Consider the following 22697-nt stretch of genomic DNA (forward strand, 5'->3'; position numbering starts at 1 on the left):
ATCCCATCTCACAAGTTCATTTTTTGTCCTTCGTAATTGTCAATATAGTTAAATTAAGGGTCCTTGTACTTGGTGTATATGGACTTTTTGGCTTAATTCACAAATTAGCCCTCTAAATACATGTGTTTTCTCACTTTGCCCTCTAACTTAGCTTTATTTGTGTCTTTAAACGTCTTTCGACTGTTTTAATTTGATAGAGTTCATCTCGAAACCCTTTAATCACACGAAATTTTTTAACAAAATCCGAGGATGTCACGTGACATGTTTTCGTCAATCCAAATTAAACCATACAAAACCATTAATTAATGATTTTTATCAAATTGTACATACTAATAACGTTACAGGAAAAAGACTAAACCGTGTCAAACGAAAAAAAAAGGATTACAGAGGGACTAAAATCAAAATTAAACCATCCAAAACCATTCTTTGAAGTTTGAAATTGAACCTCCAACGAACTACTGAAGAGTTTAGCCGAGTCCACGGCACGTAAACATCTCAACCACCAAGCTCCACCAATCAAAACCGCCGTCCATTTGCAGAAGACCACTTCAAGCTTTCTTATACTTAAAAAAAAAAACCTTTGTATTTTTTCTCTTTTTCTCATAAACCATCTTTGCATGTTCTAGCCATGGCAGCTTCTCTTAAAACCCTTTCTTTGCTTTCAATATTTCTTCTTCTTAAGATTGCTAAATCTGACCTTTTATCCCCACTTTTCTCTCCCTTATTTGGTTTGTTCATTTCCCATTTTCATTTCTTTTTTAGATCTTTGGGTCTTTTATTAACTTGGGGTTTTCTTGTTGCAGATGATGTATGCAAAGAAGTGGAATGTGGAAGAGGAAAATGCCAGCCTTCTTTAAATGGAACACTGCCCTTTTATATCTGTGAATGTGATCCTGGTTGGAAGCAAACCTTTTCTGATAAAGATGATCATCAGCATCTCAAGTTTCTCCCTTGCATTGTTCCCAACTGTAACTAATCTAAATGATTTTGCATTTGATTTTAGAGTTTAGGATTTAGGATTAATGGTCGATTTGATTTTTTCTTTTTCAGGTACAGTGAATAGTGCTTGTTCAGATGCTCCCTCCCCGGTGCAAGAAAGGGAAACCAAAATGAATCACTCCGTCTTTGATAGTAAGATGTGTACCGTTTACACATTGTGTTTGGTCGTTTGATGTCGTTTTTTTTCTTAATGCTCAATGCGGCACTTTGTCACACAGTCTGCAGTTGGACCGATTGCGGAGGCGGATCGTGCAACAAGGAGTCGCCGTTTACGTACAACTGTCGATGTTCGGAGGGTTACTTCAATCTTCTTAACGTCTCGGCCTTCCCGTGTTACAAAGAATGTAAGAACATACTGGTTCTGATGTAGCCGCGATTGTTGCAGGCGTTACTCGTTAGTGTTATTTGAGTTTTGAACTTCGTCTGCTTTTCCAGGTGCAATCGGATTGGATTGTGCCAACCTCGGGATCTCGATTACGAATATGTCGACTTACACACCGCCGACACCATCGATGTCTCAAAACAATGATAACCGAGGTAAACCCGAATACATACATCTATTGTCAAAACTTCCTATGATGCATATTGTGCCTATATTGATGAATGGCAATATTATTTTTTCCATCAGCTGGCTTAAAACTGCTCGGAACTTGGCAGTGGGTGATAATGTTGGTATGGTTGCTGGCCATGGTTGCTTGATTTGTATAGATTTAACCGATGCTCGAGAATTCGAACTCTGTTCTGGTCAATTCATTCGAAGAGAATCTTATGTTTTAAGGTTCAATCTAATTTCAAATCTTTGTGAATCCGTACATTCGAGAGCTATTATTCAATTCACTTATGAACGTTAGAGTTAGATGGTATATTCCTATGCTAAATTTCATTTCATTCCAACAAGTATATTTATAAGATTATGACTTATTTGTGTAATTATTTCTTTTTTCTTTTTTTGCGGTAAAATTGTGGTTTTAGTTTTACTATCCCTAATTCAAATTGTTATCAGTTAATTCGAATAGTTAATATAATTGATTTTCCAATGACACGGACTGTGTTGAATTGAATCATGCTGACATTGGAACCGAATAGTAAAGTCTGAAACTTATATGTTTGACCCAAAATTCTACTAAGCAGCACAATGTTGTCCAATTATAAAAAACAACAATAAAATGTAGTGGGCTTAGTAGTATTGTTTTCTCCTATGTACTAAAAGTGGGTATAAATAAACTAAGCTGGAATGAATATGATTGTATTCGTATTTGTTAGATTTTTTTTAAAGGTGTTACTGCTCGGTTCGTTTTCGTTTATTTATTTTTAAAAGTGTTCATGCTCGTTCGTTTAGTGTTCGCGAACATATTCGTTCAATGTTTGCGAACATGTTCGTTTATATATTCAGAAATTAAACGTAACCAACTAAATAAATCTTATATAACATCCACAACAATAAAAAAATACAATCTTTAAACTCCAATTTCACCACGTGTTTAATTTAGTCCATACATTTACCAATATTTAAAATGTATAAAAATAAAAAGTAAATGGGTTTATAAACGAACCGACAAGCTTGTTAATGAACATAAATGAGCAAGTTGATAATCGAGCTCAAAACGAGTTTGTTCATGAACATAAACAAACTGAAACGCGTCTGTTTATGTTTGTTCGTTTATTAAATGAACATAAAAATTTTGTTCAATCTCATTTATTTAGTTTAACAAACGACGTTAAACGAATGATTCACGAACAGTTCACCAAATGCTATGTTCGTTTACATCACCTATGTACCAATTATTTGGAACCATTTAATACCTAATTTTTAATTAATATAAAGAAAAATAAATATTTCTTTTACTGTCTAAAATAGACACCACCTACATTAATATAAAAATATGAAAATGATAAAAAAAGAAGAAGAAAAATTGCACTAAACTTACAATTATTGTTTGGCCATAATCATTGAAGAGTTTTTTTCTTCTGAAAAATAACCATTGAGTTCACTTTTATAATAAAATAGTTTAGTGCAGTAATTCCACTATTTGACAACACACTGTATCCTAAAACAAGTTGAATCTTCCTCATAATGTGACAATGATTTTATGATTAATGCAAAAATATTAAATTATGTCATGCAATATATCTACCAAGTTGTCTTATAAATCACAAGGCATAAATATGAAGATTTGTTTTTGGTTGGTTAAATGTAATGATCAAATTGAAAGATTATACTTTAATGAGAAAAACACATATTGAATGGTGGGGGGATGAGGATTGGGATGGCCTATCTTAGCTACCATCCATTTCTTTAAGGAATCCTCTCAAATCGGATAATGAAACAACTAATGGTGAACCTATTGAATATTTGAGGTCCTGGGTTCGAGCAATTGTCGTCTGCATGATGTATATGTGTTGCTAATGATTAAGAAATATTATAAACAGATATTACCTTATAATCACACTAGACTAATAAAAAAATAGGTTATGAGTTATACATTTATCCTCAAATAAGTTCCAAACCTCATTTGGCTCCAATATCTTCAATTAGGGATTCCATTTCTCTTTTCTCACCACTCAAAATGGCCAAAAGTAATTACTTGATTTATCGATATGATTCAGTCAGTTTTTTTTTAAATAATTTATGATAATTTGATTTGATTTTAAATTTTTTTTACGTTGGTTTTGAGTTTTTAGATTTTTATTTTGACAAAATGAGTTTTTTTATTGATTTTAGATATTGTTTATTAAAGTTTAGTTTTTCATAAATATTTTTAAATAAATAAAAATAGGGTAAATATACGTTTAGTATCCTAACTATCACTTTTATTTCATTTTGGTCACTCAACTATTATGTTTTTCAAAATCATACCTAATGTTACATTTTGGTCACATGCTGTTAAAAATAAACAGAACTAATGTCGTGACAATTTTCAAATTATTTCAATGATGATGTGACATTAGTTTATGATGATACGTTAGCATCGCCGTTAAATTTCAACGGTGAATGATCAAAATGAAACCAAAATGTAACGTTGGGTATGATATTTAAACAAAAATAGTTAGGTGGCCAAAACATAATAAAAATGATAGTTAGGGTACTAAAAATGTAGTTAACCCGCCTCTTTCAATCCTATCTTTATCTTCAAATACCCAAATTTCTTTCAAGTAATTTAGACATTTGTTTCGATTGTGAAATGTAGAAGTTTTCTTTTTAAAATACATGTTTTTATAATTATCGGTATTTAATTCATTGATCGATTAATATTGATCGTGTACTACAAATATCTATTATGAGAATGATCCTCATAATCCAACTTTTTTAATTTATAACGTTAGAATTTGAACCATGATATCACTTTTAAAAGCCTAACATCTTATCTTGCTAGATCAAATAATAATTGATAAATAATAATAATAATGAATTTTTTTACTTTTCAATGATGTGTTTGTAAGAGATATACATGAAATTAATGTATTGTTTCTTATAAGGCAATATATATTTAAAGATAATTCTCAACAATTTGAAATTAAATACTCACACTCCTAACATTAATTATACTCGAACTCGAGATATCAAAAAATAACAACAATTATTTTATCACCAACGTTGTTTGGTTCGTGTGTAAATGTAAGATAAAATTTCATAAACAAAATTCAAATTATGAGATAAGATGTGTGAGAATGTGATGTTTGTTGTCCACTCACCAGCATTCATATGCAATCCCCTTGACCTTGATGTTGTGTTGGGCCATAAAAATTAAGAATTGGACCACCCTTTGTTGGCTGAAAATTTAGATTCTACATGTCTTCCTTCTTTTTCTTTTAAAAAATAATAATTAATTAATTTTGAACTATAAATGATTAATATAGTAAAAAATATATAAAATCTTATAAAGATTTTTTTACATTTTTATTATACTCAAATAAATACCTGGTCTTTGTTTTATATTAAAATAAATTATTATTAATTAAATTATATAGTGAAACCCTTAATTGGGCATAGTTGGTGACCAAGGAAAGAGAAATAATGGCGCCCTTAATCAAAGATTCCTTTGATACTGAAATAGAAATTAAGTTGGGGGGGGGGGTATGTGGCATTTGGGCAAGTGGGGAGCTTATTTAGGAGAGGGCAATTGTATTGGTTTTTATTTGGGTATAGCACACTAGAGGTCACTTTAACTATATTAAAATATTTTTTGGCAACCAAACTTTCAAATATTACATAAGGGTCGTTAAACTTATTAAACTATTACAAAATGGTACTTATAACGTTATAAATAATAATAAATTTTGATAAGTTTAATGATCATTTTTCAATAGTCCATAAGTTTAATGATCATTCAGTAACATTTCAATAAATTTAATACCATTTTATAATCATCTGGAAAGTTTAATGACTATTTTGTAATATTTAAAAGTTTATCGACTAAAAAAATATTTTGACATAGTTTATTGACCTTTAATATACTTGAACCTTTTTATTTTCATAAGTCCCAAAAAGAAATAGAAGGGTTTACTTGTCATCCACAAACAAAAGTGTTGTTTTCGGTACAAAAATTATGGAATTTTGTGAAGCAATTTCAATGGACTTCCTTGAGCTTAGAAGTTTGGTGGTGGGTTTTAATCTCCATTTAATCCCCCCATCTCATCATTCCTATTTCCCCTAAATCTGTGCAAAAAGTAGTGACTTTAATGTACAACAAGATGATTGATACCATCAGAAAATAATATGTATTTCTATATACGATTAATATATTAATTTGAATCGATATGATATCTTTTACATATCAATTAATACTAATATTTTTTTTATTGGTGTAGGGTTAATTAAACTTAAATTGTGTTAACGAACATCGTTATGTATCTCTCTACTTGTTTATAAGTTTATTTCTTATACCAATAAAAACCGATCAAATATGTTGATAGACGAAAACAACACTTATTATGTGAATTAGGGTTTATGGTTAACTATATCTCAGTGTCAAGGTCTATAAAGGACCACGTAGGTGTAGCAATGGAGTCTTAAATGATGAAAATGAGATGCCTTTGCCCTGCCCTCCCATTCATTCACTCGTTCTTCCACTTTCATCTACCTTTTTTTATCACTCTATTGGTCCCCGTGTATTTAATACACAACAATTCCAAGGAAAGAAGTATTTATCTTGTACATTTAAGGTATCTTAAGTTTCTCTGATAATATATAAATCTAACACACGGCTGCAATCATAAAATTAATTATGTTTAATGAAGTGTTAGAAGAAAGGATAAAGGAGAAATAAATAAGCAAAAGCAATCATATTCGTGTGCCTAAGTGCCATTCCCCTTGTTGTTTTTCTTTTTGGGTGGGGTGCTAAGGTTAATGATGAAGAAACTGGTGATGGTGGCCGTGGGAATATAGAATGTTGCCTTGACAGAATATACTTGTCCATAAGTTGATTTTGATTAGGTGCCTAAATGAATAGTATTCGGCGAATTGTTCATAAACTAAACGACTATGAATGAAATTTTCATGTTCATTTAATAGAATATGAACAGAGTTGTGTTCGATTCATTTTTGTTCAGGAACAAACTCATTTATCAGCTTGCTAATAAGCTCATTTCTCGTCTCATTTATAAGCTCAATTATTGACTCGTTTATTTGATTCTCATTTTTCTTTTATTTTTTTTTACATTTTTTAAAGTAATACGGGGAAATATTAATTTATCAGAAATTGTATCAACAACGTCTTGTCAATTACAGACTGAACAAATATAGTTGAGACTATCATAAAATCTTACGATGACCGCCTAGTGATAGTTTGATAAGCAAAAGTATGAACAAATGAAGCAACGACATATATAAACTGGTCGCACCAATGATTTCGAGCACCAACCATGGAGGAAAAAACTTGAAGAATATCCAAAACGACAAACGGAGAAGGCGATCTCCCCTGAAAGGCAATCCCATACATGGAAACATGTTGAAATACATACGAAGAATAAAAACTAAGAAATAAACATGTTCTGAAAGTCCACAAACACTCGTAGTCTTGATACCCTTTACTAGTAAAAGAAGCAAGAGAAAACTTTAATATTAAACTATGATAAAACTAAAATTGAAAACTAGTAAAAATTAAAGAAAGTAACAAAAAATGGGAACAAAAGGGTACGGAGATGGTCGTGAACGGCCACCATCACTGCCCCAAAGATCCTGTCCATTTGCTTGTAACTCCTGAACTGTCTCAAAGAAAGAGCAATTTTGGTAACTGTCGTAGAGTGTTTTTTTGTACATTCTGAAGTTTAAATATTGATGAAGATAGGGATTAAATTAGACATAAGGTGAACTTTGAAATTTAAATTATTAAGCTTAAAAAACTTAACAACTAGTGGTGAAATTTCATCATTTTTCTTTGACTTGCAAATAAAAGAGTAAAAGGAGAGTGTCAGTTGTTGAACGTTAAATGAACATGTTCACAAATGTTAAATAAACATGTTCATGAACGTTAAACAAATATATTCACAGATGCTAAATGAATGGACACAAAAACCTTAATCAAATTTGAAATAATTAAAATGTATTCATAATCTACAAATCGCGGCTTTCCTCGTGGAGAAAAGTTCTAATCTCTGCAATTGTATTCTATAATAATAATAATAATAATAATAATAATAATTATTATTATTATTATTATCAATTTCTATAATGACAATGGTTACATTTATATTATACATAAATTATAAATTTAATTTATATACTTTAATTTAATTAAATTTGATATATATACTTTAATTTAGTTAAATTTAATGTATATACTTGAATACACAATGTATCCTAATATAAGAGTTTAGCTAAATACATATGATTATAGATTTGTCCTTACAACATAATTATAAAACCTTTTGCACATTTTTCTCCAAAGAACATGATGTTAGTTGACACAAACCTCAATGAACATACATTGAAATTATACTTCCTTTCCCTTTGTCTTAAGTTTTTATCGGTAAAAGGAATGTTTTCAGCACTTGTTGAAAGAAGTACAAAAGATTCCTCATTTTTTCAAATAATCCCACTTCCGCCCACTTATTTGACTCTTGGGTAACACTCAAAATGTTCTTTTTGACACAAACATTGAGCTAATGTCACTATTTTTATGAAGTTTTGCTGGTGTGAATTGTTTTTTATGGTAAGCAATGAATCAAATGTTATTTTTTTTAGAGATTTTAAGTTGTATCTGTAGTCGTATGTATTGTCAATGACTAAAAAATATTATAAGTAGATACTACATTGTATTCATCCAAATTATTTTAAAAATGTTTGAATCTATAATTTAAATTATCATCCCTAATTAAAACTAAGAGTCTAATAAATTGTCAAGAATACATTGTTTCTTTGAAAGGAGCTTTAGCCAACTAAGAATGAATGCATGATTATATGTTTGGGTGTGCGAATTTATAAAATTATAGGAGAGATTGTTAAACTTATACAATTTTAGATTGACTGATTAATCCAAATCGAGTTTTACATAAATCTATTATGAGATCGATCCTTCCAATCCAATTTATTTATTTTACAAACATTAAAATTCAAATTCTTAATGTTTCTTTCTCCTTTATCAACTTATTGATATTTATTTTGATTTAACTGCTAAAATTAACAAGAAGGCAACGGCTTGGTTATTCAGTCAGGGATCTCTCTCTCTCTGTACTTGTCTGTCATGCAGTTAGGAAATGGACAGGATCAGCTGATCACCTGTTCCACGTCTCAAATTGTTTCTATTATGTGGCAGACATCGGTTGGTTACTGGAAGTAAAGGTTGCACCCACTGGAACTTGAGTGGGGCCTTGGTCAGTCTTGATTTGGTTGAAATTTTTAAGGAACGTGAGACTTCCCTTGTTCTTAAATTATATTTATGGGTTGAATAATTTAATATGTGAAATTTCCATTAGGAATAAAAAATTGATATGAAATTTAATTTATGGGTTGAGTATTTAATATGTTATTAAAATTAAAATTTAATATAATAAATTATTAAAAAAACTGTTCAATGAAAAAAATTATTTAATTCATAACTTGAATCATTTTGTTTAAAAAGATCGTGAAGCAATTAAATCATGGAATTTTGTGAAGCAATTTCAATGGACTTTCTGTAGCAATTAAATCATTTTATTTTGAAAAAAATATTTTGGTCGTGATGATTTTTTTAATTAAATACGTAGTTTACTCATATATTAAAATAGGAAAACTTAAAAAATTCACAAAAATATATTTTAATAATGCAAAAAAATGGCAATCATAACCCCCAAGAATTAGTAGTACTCATTCCTCTTGAATGATTATTCGCTGATTTCACCACACTGTACCTCATCATCCAGCACGTGACACCCAATCCAAATTATGGCCATATTGATAGTTTTACCCTTTACCCCTCCCTAAAATTACAACTTTGACATCCCCCATTAAAGAAATAAAAAAGTACGACCATTTCATTCCCCTGTTAACACTGTCACTCTCTATATAAAACACAGCTCACTCATTTCTCTCACCACAAGGAAAGCCAAAACAAATGGAGAAGCCAGTAGTTGAACAATGGACACCGGAGCTGCTCCCGGTGCCGGCACCTTTCAGGCCACCGGAGACGCCGCTCGAACAAATGGAGTTCTTGTCACGTTCATGGAGTATTTCGGCTTTAGAAGTTTCAAGGGCTTTAGCTCCTCCTTCTCACCCCTCATCTTCCCATCAAATGTTCTTAAAAGGCTCTTCCAGTGGTAACGTCGTCATACAAGAAGACATCGCCGGCGAGTTGCAGCTTGAAGAAAGCGGCATCGTTTCCGGCAACCCTTTCTCTTTCGCTTCCTCTGAAACTTCCCAAATGGTCCTCGACAGAATCATGTCACAATCGGTAAGAAATTTTCTTTTTAAGGTTTTCATCTTCTTTTTGTTGTTTTCCTTTCAAAACAAAACATGGGTTTGTTGTTTTGTTCATTTATAGGGACATTTATGGACTTTGATCCATGTTTTACCTTTTAAAAAAAATTTCTTTTTGCTTCTGTTGTTGTCTGTTTTGTCTTAACAGCAAGAAGTATCTCCAAGAACATCAGGGAGGTTATCTCATAGCAGTGGACCATTAACAGATAGCCCACCAGTTTCACCTTCGGACATTGATGATGTTAAGGTTTGTTAATGGTTTTACTTTAAAGGAATCAAAATTTTGTTGATAAGTGTCTGGTTTTTTCTCGCCAGTTTCTAGGCAAAAGAACAGAGCATGGGTTTAGCTTCTGAGACACTGAATCAGAAACATAAATCTCAGGCTTTCTCTGTAACCAAAGCTGCTTCCTTTATCAATGGAGATTAATACTTTAATGGTTTTTTGGATTACCAATGTTGCCCTTCGTTTGTTTTTAGTTTCTGTCCGAAAATCTTCAATGTTCTTCTGGTTACGAGTCAGGGCGCGCTGGTCCCCAAAACGATTCGTTACAGCTCAATAAAGCTGAAAGCTTTCTTTAATGGCGGTGGTTAATAATAATAATAGATAATGATTGTTATAATATTAAGATTCATGGATAAGATTCGGTTTTCCTTTACCTTTTGCAGCAATTTTTCCGCGCCAATAATTCCCTCAGCATGCAGTACCGTACAGGCACAGCGGCTACTCCCGCTACGACGGCCGTGACTGGCAGTGGGAAGACGGTGGGGCGATGGCTGAAGGATAGGAGGGAGAAGAAAAAGGAAGAGACGCGTGCTCATAACGCTCAGCTACACGCTGCCATTTCCGTTGCGGGAGTTGCCGCGGCAGTGGCAGCTATTGCGGCTGCTACCGCGGCCTCCTCATGTGCCGGAAAAAACGAGCAGATGGCGAAGACGGATATGGCTGTGGCATCTGCTGCTACCCTCGTTGCCGCACAATGCGTGGAGGCTGCAGAAGCTATGGGAGCTGAACGCGACCATTTGGCCTACGCCATCAGCTCTGCCGTCAACGTCCGGTCTGCCGGCGATATCATGACCTTAACCGCTGGTGCAGCAACAGGTACATCATTTTCGAAAAGTTTTAATTTAATTTTGAACCCCTAATATAAAATCCGTAACTATCGGCGCAGCGTTACGAGGGGCAGCCACTCTGAAGGCAAGGGCGTTGAAGGAAGTATGGAACATAGCAGCTGTAATCCCTGTGGATAATAATAAAAATGGCTGCAACGGCAGCAATCATGGTAGCTCTAATGGCAGCTTTAGTGGTGAGCTTCCACCGGAAGAGAATTTCTTGGGAATTTGCAGCAGGGAATTGCTTGCTCGAGGTTGCGAACTTCTCAAGCGCACCCGAAAAGGTAACTCAAAACATATTTGATATTCCAAATATATCTGAACTCAAGTTGATAACATTGTTGCTAATGACACAGGTGATCTTCACTGGAAAATTGTCTCCGTTTACATAAACAGAATGAATCAGGTGTTTTTCTCGGAATATTATCGTCGATTATAATGAATTTATTCTTCTCTTCCCGTAAAATTTTCACGCAAATCTGTGTGATCGTTTTCTTTTCGTTAACTCTTTTGAAACTTCTTTTTGTTAAGGTTATGCTAAAGATGAAGAGCAGGCATATTGCTGGGACCATAACAAAAAAGAAAAAGAGTAAGTGATTGATTGCCTTTGTTTTTCTCTAATAATATGAATTCTTTGTTCCAATTTTGGGGATTTGAGAAAAGCAAAAGAGTGTCACTAAAGTAAAAGGATCAAAAGGGATTGTCTTTCACATTACAATAATCTTTTTTTGGGCAGATGTGGTGTTGGAGGTGATTAAAGATATGCCGGCGTGGCCCGGACGGCACTTGCTAGAGGGCGGGGAGAATCGGAGATACTTTGGGATGAAGACGGTGATGCGCGGCGTGGTTGAGTTCGAGTGCAAGAGCCAGAGAGAGTATGATATATGGACCCTAGGTGTGTCAAGGCTGCTCTCCGTTGCTGCTGAGAAAAACACTAGGAATAGGGTGTGAAAAAAAAGTTTGGGGTTTGAGAAAACTTGACAACAAAAGAGGGTATACATATTTGGTCGGGTTTAGGCAGTTTAGGGTCTCAAATTAGATATTTGGGTGTTTAAATATTGTAAAAGAAGTTGGAAATCAAAGAAAAAAGAATGGATTAGTGAGCATTTTCTTCTTTTCATTCATTTTTGAACTATAAAAAATTGAAGTTTTTTTTATTAAAATGGGATGATTATGAAATAGTGTTTTGCTCAAAAGAATTAATGATTAGACAATAAACGTTCAAACATCATTAGAACATCTATGTAGATGTCGTCAAAGTATCCCAGATCCATGTGATTTTCCAAATTGCTTGTTCTTTTCACTGTTGTGGAAATGAACTTTTGGAGTATCTTTGGACTAGGGATGGTCAAAAAGAGAAAGAAATCTCATTTTGCTTTATGTATGTATATATTCATGTGAACTAAAGCTTTCACTTTGTCTTTTTTATTTTTAAATTTGGACCTTTGGCTCTTGGATTTAGGGTATTGTTGTACATTGTGGGGCTATGATTGTAACGTTATATGTTATTATAATGTGCGTTAGACTAAGTGGATCAAAAGATTTGGGTCAGATTCTAGTTGAAAATGATTAGGATTGTGTTTCCAAATGATGCTTTTTTGGAATTAGATAAATCAATTTGAGATGGATTTATGTTACATGTACATTATTTTAATTGGATTGTATAATTGTTTGATTTGTTAATCACAAATTGTTGTTTAAAGGGATGTGCCTAGTAAATGAAAAAAGGTTGAAAACTATTTGAACAAAATAAACCCTAATCCTTTTCATTTATCATCCTTAATCGTGCCCATAATTATGAAGAGACGAGGTAACATAATCTCGATATTTGTCGTTAAGATTACACTACTCGGAAGCAATAATAAGTCGCTGTTATAAAAAAATCAATCATTACAATACACAAATTCGATAACGAGGGAGATTATCAAGTCCAGAATCACTGCCTGAACATGCATTTCATTCACTTTAATGGAGTATCTGCAAACTTCCAACAGTATTTATAGAGTATACCTAAATCTGATCCTCCACTCACTTCATGAAGAGGCACAGCATCAGTAATTTCTTTCAAATCTTCTGGTTTAACCTTCAACGCCAGGGATCCGACATTGTCAATAATGTTCTTCGCTTTAGTCGTCCCTAAATTCGAAACAACGATGCAGAGCAAAACCACGTCAATCTAAGTATAATACGAGGCAAAATGACTCAAGTAATCATAATACCAGGGATTGGGACAATATCATCTCCCTGATGCAGAATCCATGCTAAAGAAAGTTGAGGAACCGTGCAGGCATGCTTTATAGCTAGGCTCGAAACTCGGGTATATAGAACTTTGTTCTTCTCTAGATTCTCCCCCATGAACCTTGGCTGGTTTGCCTGTTCCAGAAAATAACCCATTCTTGAAATCTGATGTTCTATATATATTGTCATGACTCGGCCTGGCTCATCAGACTATATGCCACGACATGGTCCGACGAGTTGGGACTCATCATGACATATTCACTTAAAAAAAAAGGCTAGAATTAGTTGCTTGTCCGATTACCAATTGGCTCCCAATGGGCATAGGTTCCACAACTACCTTCCCTCCAAAAAAGCCTCTACCAAGGGGACTATATGCCACTATCCCAATTCCAAGCTCTCTGCAAGAATTTATGCAATTTATGATTCAAAGCAATACAAGTATCACAGGAACACAAAGGCGTAATATAGGTATACCGGCAAAGAGGGAGTATTTCATCTTCGATTTCACGAGTCCAGAGCGAATACTCCATTTGTAAAGCAGTGATGGGATGGACTTTATGTGCTCTCTTTATCGTATCGACACTAGCTTCTGATAATCCAATGTATTTTATCTTGCCTTCTTCCACAAGCTTCTTCAGCTCTCCAATCTTTGGAATAAGCAAAGCAATCAACAGAGGCATATGTTGCATTGAAGCTAAGCTAAAAGAAAAGAATACTAATGAAACGATCTCTTGATACTTACCGTCTCTTCTATGGGCACCGATGTATCGACACGATGTTGAAAGTAGAGATCAATGTAGTCCACACCAAGCCTCTTAAGACTTGCTTCGCAGCAAGCTCGAACATGCTCGGCGGTTCCTCTGATCTCATATACCCGACTCCCCTCGGATTCATATTTGATTACACCGAACTTAGTTGCTACTTGAATCTGGCCTCGGGGAAGCTGCTTCAGTGCCTATCAGGGCATAGAAAATGAATTTGATGATGAAACACAGAATTTATAAATGGTGATTGGGGGTACAAAAGCCACTACCTTGCCAAGCATGATCTCATTGTCATGTTCTTCCCCATAAGCATCAGATGTATCAAAGAAGGTGATACCTCTGTTGAAAGCTTCTTTTATGACTGAACATCCATCTTTATGGGATAAAGGAGCATTAAACACTCCTGTAAGTCCCGCACATCCGAATCCCAATCTCGAAACCTGCACATGTAAGATATGTAGGAATATTACGAGCACAATATTCAATTGTGGCCGCAACACAATGTAATGGCTGCATCGTACAGATTTTCAAAGACACCGTGAGACTGCAATTGCATCCACAATATAAAATTTTAGTTGTTTTTAAGAAACAAATCACATCGTAATATTCGTTACACCCTCAACCTTAACTACGACTGCAACCGCATTTTAGTACTGTGATTATGAGACTACAGTCACATGCTCATATCCGATACTCATATAAAAAATATAAAGAAAATATCTAAATTATATAAAAATTTAAAAATTTCAGAGAAAAGATTACCCTTCCATCTATTCGATCCATTCTTGACCGTATCCGATTAACCTAGTATAATAAATGACTAAGCAAAGAATTGAGCTAAGTTCCATTTAGTGAAAGAGTAAAGCAATGGAGCTTACCACCAATCCTTGGCTACCTAATTTGACTCTTGGATGTTGAATTTGGGGCACTTTCTCCATTTCAAACCAAGCTAGAACTTGACTGAAGTTTCCTGTTATTGAGAGAGAGAGAGAGAGAGAGAGAGAGAGAGAAGACCTGATCGAAGTCTAAAGATGCTGATTCTTATACTATAAAAAGTTAAAATTCCTCCACCAACCCTTTTGTTTTTCATTTTAACCTAATCCAGCTTGGTCCACACCATTTTTATATTGATGGTGGAGGTGTTGCACAATATGCCATGATTGAAAGATTGGTTTCAACTGCTAATTTGATCTTATAATAATATAGATTATTATTTGATATATTATCATTAAAAATTTATTTTAAAATGATGTTTCCTTTTATAAACGATTTAATTTAAACTATATGCTATTGATTCATATTTTTAAAAATAAAGATACATAACGATGGATCATGATTAGAGTTGATTGTGGAGTGAAAATCTACATCACTCTTGTATTTGTATCAAATAATTATCTTTATTTATGCTATCTTTCCATCTTCTATTTATTATAATTTTTTTGTTTAATTGGTATTTTGTTTTTTATTTCTGATTTTATTCAATTTAGTCATATTTTCAGATTAATTATCATTTTGCTCCCTGTAAGTTCTTTTTTTTGTAATTTATTAATTAGTTTATTAGATCATTATTCATTTAAATATAAGGTTAACATTCGATTTATTTAAAAGTGTCGATTTTAGGTATCATGAGAGTGCTCTAATTTTCATGCGTAACCAATCCTCAAGCCCAATTTTGATCATGATATTAAATACAAACCAAGTTTAAAGGTATTTGATCATACCTAGCTTAAAACAAATGACGCCGATTTCATCTTGAGTTTTCGGAAACTCTCACAAAATATTTTCAACAATCGTAATGGCATATTTGGCTTACACAATCTAACATTAACTTTGGAAAGCAAATTATTAGGATGTAAGGTTATCAGGAGTTGATAAGAGTTTGTTGAAGTACTAAACTGAAATTTTAGTTATAACTTAAGGATCAAATTAAATATCAATCTTTTTTTTTTGTTAATGTGCTAGATATAAGGTGATCACCTTATGACTTATCGATAATTTTGTCTTATTGACTATAAGTGTAGTTAATCCTATTAAAAAATCTTCCACCAACCTTTGTTTGACCGCGATGCTGTATGATTCGTATAATTAAAAACAGTTCTACTACTAATTAGATTTGTTCATACCTCGAATAGGTTTCAAATATTAATGGATTTTGTAGTAACATAATCCCTTTCAAGCATGTCATAAAATATATGAGCTTTATCTTTAGTGTCCTGCAATTCCCCTTTAGTGAATCTTGTCTGCCCATATAAAAGAACTTACCAAACGTATGGAATATACGAATGGGAAGGCAAATCATAGTTATACGAAGGACTATAAACACTCAATTAAACAAAAAACTGCATGTTGTTCTAATAGTTATAGAAAAGATGTTGGTATATTACTTTGACCTGTCTGACTGTAGCTGCTGCCATTGCTGGTCTATGAACACCTCTAAGCCTAGTCCTTTGCATCTGCAATACCCCCTGCTGTTATCTGAAACACGTGTTTCCGTTAAGGAGATAACCAAAACAAATACCTGTAGCAATCTGACACAATCGTTTAAGTGATTCGATTCAATCAGAAAAGGTCTAAAACTAAAAAAAAAAAAAAGGTAACAGTCAAAGGATATTGCTTCAGCTTCCGGTAAATTTGGAGCATCGAACACCTTGCACACGCGCTGTTCACCTTTGCCTTTCCTGAACATCAACCTTATTGTGGCTGCATGGGCTAGCACATGCCCACCGGCTGGTTTCTTTGGATCTGATATAAACACTCCGCCACCGGGGTCGGCAATAACTGCAACAAACACACCATAATAACATATAGTTTAGCGTTGAACTTGTAGTTTCCCCTCAGCTGGTAAAAGTTCAATACAAATTCGCTAACTATCCCTTGTTCTGCACTTGTAGTAAAGAGGTAAACCGGACTGATCAAAGGTCGAACCTTGGTTGGTCATGTAGACTGCTACGTTGAATTCTTCTGCTATCTTTGTCAACCGGGAGAGCATCTGAGCCAATTTTTGCTGCCAATAACAGAATATTTAAGTTGAAAATATTTAAGTTGATGAAAGAGGAGATAGATCTCAAACACAAATATTTAAGAGTTGTAATAAGCTTTTTCGAGACAAACCTGGCGTTCGGCAAGTTCTCCTCTCCCTGTGAAATCTACTCGAAATAGAGCAATAACAGAATCCACAATCTGAAAATACGAGCAAACATCATCAAACAGAGTCCATGATGTCAGGCATTATCGAATGATGTTATCGACAAGGCTCACCAGAAGTCTAAATGGTTCTTCAGACATTTTTGCTGCCAAACCCAGAAGCAGATTGTACTGATGCTCGTATGTGTACGCACGAGCATAAACGATCTTTGACATAAATAGAAAATAAGAAAAATGTTTGAAAAACCTATTTCTACAATTCAATTGATGATATATTGATATCGATGCTCTTACATTGTCAAGAACAGCTCCTGGATCCATCCCAAATCTTTCCGCTATTGGTATAACTCTATCAGGCCGGCTGCAAATGTAGGTAGTTAAAAGAAAACGAATAAAGTGAATCTAGTAGGAAACACTTTGAAAACACCCTGTTCTTAGATACGTCCCAGACGAGAAACTAAAATACAAAAGAATTTTGTATATAAACGCTTGTTGCATTGTCCTAAAAACAAAAAAGGATACAAAGTTCCTTCAGTATCAATATAAGCAACTTTCCCATTTCCTCCTCGCATGTTTGTAGGAAGCTGTAAACACAGTATAAGGTTAGCTCTAGTCTTGTTTTCTTTCTTTTAACCCCATTTTCTAAGAATCAACAAAATTATCAGGTTAAATCATGGATCACAGAGGTGAGATAAAAACCTGTGTAGAAACGCATAGAGTATGTGCCAGTTGTGTTTTGCCAGACCTAAATCAACATCGTAGATTAGGAGACAAGTTAAAAATGATTAGCAAGCAAACGATATTAGTATTTAATATCAATAAAGAAGAAAATGGTAAACTAGTTATTGTTCTTACCTAAATTCTCCAAAAGCTTCTGTGATAGCCGAAGTTTCGATTCCACCTTTAAAGTTTATTAATAAAATCATTTTCAGAGAACTCTAAAATATTACTATATAATGTATCTCCCTTAAAAGAAAAGCGCTTACCGCCTAAGAGTTCATCAAGGGCTTGGCTTCCGGTTGTGATGCGAATCACAGATTTTCTCTACAAAACCAAAAGCAAGAATACCCAAATCGAGATCAGTTTTAACATAAACTAAAAACATGAAATGAGAAAAGTAAATTTAAAACTCGAAATCTGAAACTTACTTTTAGTAAAGCATCACTTCCGGTGATATAACCAAAGTTCTTGTAAATAAAACATGAAAGAGAAATAGAAATTATACAATTGTCAAAAGAAATAAAAGGACAAAATCAATGAGATGAATTCCACTAACCACTATCTTTTCTGCTGCTTCACAGATCTTATCGACCTTAGCTTCAGATAAACCTTTGATTCCAGTCAAGTTCTGCAAAAGACGTGAATATATGACAATATTTTAAAAACACAGTTCCCCTCATAAATACTAAAAACTCCAATCAGATTAATTAAATTTGAATCTACCTTCTTAGTATGCATCATCAGACCGTTACAGGTGTAGATCCCTGCATCCTGAAGCTTTTTCACGTCTCCGGCATTGATTCCTGCAGATATCACTGCACCGAAAAGAAATTTTACTGTTCAAATATGACATTTTGAAAAGCTCGTTGAGCATCATCTCATTAAAGAGTATAAAATTACTAAAAATCTATGATCTCCTTTGGAAAACGATAAATCCGATGACACAACTAAGAGAAGTGTTCAAATTCACATTAATGTATTTTCAACAAAAGATTTACAAACGACATCAACGAACAAACTCTTGTATATTACAATTTACAACTTGAAACAGAGAAAAACGCTGATCTGAAGCCCAAAACGATCAAAATATAACTTCTAGATTAGTGTAGTAAATCAAGCTATTAAAATATAAAGAAATCGTGACATTGACAACTTAAACATATCGAAAAAGAAAAAAAATACGAAGTCATCCAAATCTAAAATATAAGCTCAAAATGAAGATTAAGAAAACGTAAAATCTGATATGAGAAGATCACGAAACCTTAGCAGAGATTACTCAAAGATCTTCAAAACGAGTTCAGGGCGACATAGAATCACAAATTTCATAAAGAAACAAAGTGAGAATCTGAAGATTCAAAATAGTTTACATTTGTCGATGGCTTCAAACAGATCCTCTTCGTCATCGACATCTTCTCGCTCCACCAACTGTAACTGGCTCGCTTCTTCGGCTCTGCTTTTTCATGCAAATTTCAAATTACGATTCAAACAAGAAAAAGAAAGAAAAAAAAAACGAGGAACTAGAATTTGAAAAAAAAAATGTTGAATTTGAAACTTACTTGAGAGTACCGATCATCTTCGTTGCAGATAACAAAGGGAATGGAGATTTTGATTTGAAAATGAGAGTGAATTAACGAAGAACCTCTTATTTATAGGGGGCGGGAAATGGGGGCGAGAAGGTTGTTAAATTCCGTTTAAACAACGCTTGAGATCCGCTTTTTGATGTGTGGGGAGAGAACTCAAGAGTCGCTTCCCGCTTGATTTCAAAATTCAGTAGTAGTCTGCTATGATTACCGGAAAAAAAGATTGTGGGAAGGAGTTATGCCATGTCAGCGTATGTTATCTTCTTTGATATTATGTAAATTAATTAAGTCTATGAACAAAGTTAACTATTTATTGAGTTAATTGCATCACATGTCCTCAAACTATGACCCTCATATTAAATTGGTACCTAAACTTTTATATGCTCCAATTTTATTCCTAAACTTTGAGTACCATTCTAAATTAGTCCTCAAACTTTTGAACATTTTATTTTAATCCCCAAACTATGAAATGCATTCTAAATTTCTCCCCAAACTTTTTGAACATTCCAATTTCATCCCAAACTATATGTATGTACTAATCACGTCCCTTGTTAATAAAATCGTTAGGTCAAGTTATATTATTATATGTTTAAAAAAATAGGTTAAACTATGGTTGAAACTAATTACATATTTGGATGAATTTGGGGATGAAAATCGAATATTCAAAAGTTTGGGGACAAATTTAGAAATAGGGTCATAGTTTAGGAATGAAATTAGAATCAAAAGTTTAAGGACTAATTTAGAATGGGATTCATAGTTCAGTGATGGAATTAAAATATTCAAAAGTTTAAGGACCAATTTAACACGATGATTATAGTTTGCGGACATATAATGCAATTAACTCCTATTTATTACATGATAATTAAATGTAAAATAAATAATTCAGTAATTCATTGCACAGTAAATAATTCAGTAATTTATTACATGATATTATATTAATTAATTAAATGTCCTTGACCCTTTTAATTTTTTTTTGGAAAACATCTTAAAATCAATTGAAATCCAAAGAAGATGGCGAAACGAGAGAAAATCATGAGAAAACAAATATACTGCAAACATCTTTTTAATTTTTCCCCTATTTTGACACTTTAACTATACTTTATTTCTAATTTGATCCTTCATATGTTACTCATCAATTTTTTAAAGAAGGTCTAGGTAATTTTTAAATAGTGTCTTGAAAGAGGTAAAAATGATGACAGAATAAATTGTAAGAGTCGCTTGTGTGGAAAAAGAATTTATGACAAAAATGTGAGTTTGAATATAATTTCAAGAACCAATTTGTTAGAGTATAAGATTGAGTCAATTGTAATTAGTTAATTTGTTAGGTTTGTTAATAGTTAGTTATGGATTTAGGGTTATATAAACCCAATGGTTGTAAGTAGGCTTCAACCCATGTATTACAATCCACGTTATTTTTTAAATACATTGTTAATATTTTTTCCTTTTAGCAAAGTCTAAATCGCTAATTATATAGCAGTAGTTTTGTTACTTACATGCAAACACCGGCCACCGGCCGTTCTTCATATCCGGCCACCATGTCGGAATTCTCAAACAATTATTTATAAAGCCTTTTGTTTAAAATATAATATTCAATAGAAAACCTTTTTCGTATATTTATTTTAGTTTAGAGGTATAAAAAATATCTAATAAAAAATAATTAAACTTTCATAGAAAAATTACATCCAATTGAACTTGTATCAATGAAAATTTAATTGTCTGTTATATTTTGTTGCTATGAATGATTTGGACTAAAGTATTAGCATTAATAATATTGACTTGTACAGCCTTAATACAAAAGTTGATGACGTGAACTAATTAAGTGAATTAGGTGGTTTAGTAGGATGTATGTTAGTAGTTAAGTAAGAATTTAAACACATAATATCTTTTAATCACTCCAGATCATTAAAAATAAATAAGTAAAAAGTTAAAAATGAAGTTTATCTTAGTTGACGATTGAAATGACACGAGATTTTAACGTCGTTGTTTTCGAGCACAACTTAATACAAAAACAGGTGCTTCCTGTTGGCAAAGAACAAAGAGAAGTCTCCTGCAGGATTTATGTGCCCCGGTAGTTGGCAAGTGCCGGTCGAGTACTACGACAGCTTAATGCCGTCGGAGGATGGCAGAATTCCGGAACTCGTTCCTTCTTAGATGAAACCTTAAACACCATATTTATATACATCACCAGTACATAACCTGGACCTTGTGAAGTGTTTCCGTCCAGATTTCTTCAATAAAACAATACGAGTCACTGTTTCATATAGACACGAAACTTTGCCTCCTTGTAATTCGGATGCCTGTTGAGGCATCCACCATTGCTGCCCTTAGCCATTGAACATGAGGGTTGTTGTTTTCTTATGAAGAAACATGGATTGTCGAAATGTTTTCAAGTACAAAAGAAAATTGTATCATCTCCGTTGTTGAGATTGCTCAAAGTGACGAGAGCTCATGTTTATTTCTAACGAAGTTAACCTATCCTTAATTTCTGGATTTGAACTTTAAAAGGAGTCCAAACCAAGTTACCTCAATGATTAAGGGATTTGTTGTTACCCCTTTAGGTCTTTGGTTTTAGCACCGTATATGCAGGGATATGAACGTTCATTGTCAAAGGGATGAAAATCTTTGAACATATACTACAATTTTCGTCGATTAAAATTTATTTAAAATAATTTTTAAACACATCATATTTGTATTATCATTATTTATCTAATTTAATTCTTTTAAAATGTGTATGTTGAATGCCAACTCAATACACATTTTAATTCAATGATTCGTGCACATTTCAATTCATCTATGGAATTAAAAAAGCAATTTCAATATTTTGTGACAATATCTAATATTGGATATCTATAATCAAAGCTTAAAGTTTCTTTAATGGTATGTTTTATTGATTCATATGCCACCTCAAAAGCCCTTAATTTTTGCACAAAAAGCTTGACTAAGTTTTTAATAAAGGCAAACTCTTGCCCCCAATCCATCCCCCAAATGGTGCAATCATTTCAAAGTCTAAATCTTTAGTTAAAGAAATTATTATGGTGGATACCCCCCACCCACCATATTCCTGCCATTCCCCCCTCAATTAGAGAAAAAGAAGATGAAATGGGTCCAATTACACTTAGCTTTTGAGCTTGTTCATAGGTAAAAGATTTATAAAAGAATTACATATAACCACTCAAATATATGTAGTCAATTATGTGCATTAATTAATTACTAGTTTATCTAATAAGATAAGACGTTAAATTCTTTAAA

The 22697-nt window shown here is 33.1% G+C and overlaps 4 protein-coding genes across 4 annotated transcripts; 2 read left to right on the forward strand and 2 right to left on the reverse strand.

Moving 5' to 3' along the window:
* The first annotated feature begins 601 nt into the window (after nucleotides 1-601).
* LOC120173378 lies at nucleotides 602-1759 on the forward strand. The gene is made up of 6 exons (XM_039180570.1): nucleotides 602-728; nucleotides 804-968; nucleotides 1051-1131; nucleotides 1218-1343; nucleotides 1435-1536; nucleotides 1628-1759. Exons 1-6 carry the CDS (start codon nucleotides 629-631, stop codon nucleotides 1696-1698), a joined length of 645 nt encoding a protein of 214 aa, XP_039036501.1. The 5' UTR covers nucleotides 602-628; the 3' UTR covers nucleotides 1699-1759.
* Nucleotides 1760-9530: 7771 nt separating this feature from the next.
* Nucleotides 9531-12080, forward strand: LOC120173428 (VAN3-binding protein-like). The gene is made up of 7 exons (XM_039180611.1): nucleotides 9531-9866; nucleotides 10041-10139; nucleotides 10559-10991; nucleotides 11062-11286; nucleotides 11359-11408; nucleotides 11534-11591; nucleotides 11739-12080. Exons 1-7 carry the CDS (start codon nucleotides 9531-9533, stop codon nucleotides 11951-11953), a joined length of 1416 nt encoding a protein of 471 aa, XP_039036542.1. The 3' UTR covers nucleotides 11954-12080.
* Nucleotides 12081-12891: 811 nt separating this feature from the next.
* LOC120173405 (perakine reductase-like) lies at nucleotides 12892-16413 on the reverse strand. The gene is made up of 8 exons (XM_039180588.1): nucleotides 16395-16413; nucleotides 14883-14974; nucleotides 14274-14444; nucleotides 13983-14195; nucleotides 13715-13887; nucleotides 13542-13638; nucleotides 13222-13375; nucleotides 12892-13138 (listed from the first exon to the last, which is right to left on the reverse strand). The coding sequence occupies exons 2-8, from the start codon at nucleotides 14940-14942 to the stop codon at nucleotides 12963-12965; spliced, it is 1044 nt and encodes a 347-aa protein (XP_039036519.1). The 5' UTR covers nucleotides 14943-14974; nucleotides 16395-16413; the 3' UTR covers nucleotides 12892-12962.
* On the reverse strand, nucleotides 16385-19562 carry LOC120173347 (meiotic recombination protein DMC1 homolog). The gene is made up of 15 exons (XM_039180540.1): nucleotides 19425-19562; nucleotides 19236-19318; nucleotides 18592-18683; nucleotides 18425-18496; nucleotides 18297-18335; nucleotides 18135-18192; nucleotides 18004-18049; nucleotides 17848-17893; nucleotides 17671-17732; nucleotides 17443-17509; nucleotides 17263-17355; nucleotides 17116-17184; nucleotides 16930-17008; nucleotides 16603-16782; nucleotides 16385-16479 (listed from the first exon to the last, which is right to left on the reverse strand). Exons 1-15 carry the CDS (start codon nucleotides 19439-19441, stop codon nucleotides 16385-16387), a joined length of 1098 nt encoding a protein of 365 aa, XP_039036471.1. The 5' UTR covers nucleotides 19442-19562.
* Nucleotides 19563-22697: the final 3135 nt, after the last annotated feature.

The sequence above is a fragment of the Hibiscus syriacus genome, unplaced genomic scaffold (assembly GCF_006381635.1).
Source record: "Hibiscus syriacus cultivar Baekdansim isolate YM2019G1 unplaced genomic scaffold, ASM638163v2 tig00111947_pilon, whole genome shotgun sequence".
NCBI classification, from domain to species: domain Eukaryota; kingdom Viridiplantae; phylum Streptophyta; class Magnoliopsida; order Malvales; family Malvaceae; genus Hibiscus; species Hibiscus syriacus.

Excerpts from the sequence above, each read along its gene's own strand:
- LOC120173378 (XM_039180570.1), top strand. The coding sequence starts at position 629 with ATGGCAGCTTCTCTTAAAACCCTTTCTTTGCTTTCAATATTTCTTCTT. Across the intron at positions 1,344-1,434 it reads CTTCCCGTGTTACAAAGAAT|GTGCAATCGGATTGGATTGT; the intron begins GTAAGAACATAC and ends CTGCTTTTCCAG. Across the intron at positions 1,537-1,627 it reads TCAAAACAATGATAACCGAG|CTGGCTTAAAACTGCTCGGA; the intron begins GTAAACCCGAAT and ends TTTTTCCATCAG.
- LOC120173428 (XM_039180611.1), top strand. The coding sequence starts at position 9,531 with ATGGAGAAGCCAGTAGTTGAACAATGGACACCGGAGCTGCTCCCGGTG. Across the intron at positions 9,867-10,040 it reads ACAGAATCATGTCACAATCG|CAAGAAGTATCTCCAAGAAC; the intron begins GTAAGAAATTTT and ends TTGTCTTAACAG. Across the intron at positions 10,140-10,558 it reads CGGACATTGATGATGTTAAG|CAATTTTTCCGCGCCAATAA; the intron begins GTTTGTTAATGG and ends TACCTTTTGCAG.
- LOC120173405 (XM_039180588.1), bottom strand. The coding sequence starts at position 14,942 with ATGGAGAAAGTGCCCCAAATTCAACATCCAAGAGTCAAATTAGGTAGC. Across the intron at positions 13,888-13,982 it reads CGGTGCCCATAGAAGAGACG|ATTGGAGAGCTGAAGAAGCT; the intron begins GTAAGTATCAAG and ends CTTATTCCAAAG. Across the intron at positions 13,376-13,541 it reads TGCCCATTGGGAGCCAATTG|GCAAACCAGCCAAGGTTCAT; the intron begins GTAATCGGACAA and ends TTTCTGGAACAG.
- LOC120173347 (XM_039180540.1), bottom strand. Across the intron at positions 18,193-18,296 it reads GAAGTGATGCTTTACTAAAA|AGAAAATCTGTGATTCGCAT; the intron begins GTAAGTTTCAGA and ends TTGGTTTTGTAG. Across the intron at positions 16,480-16,602 it reads TGAAGCAATATCCTTTGACT|ATAACAGCAGGGGGTATTGC; the intron begins GTTACCTTTTTT and ends CACGTGTTTCAG.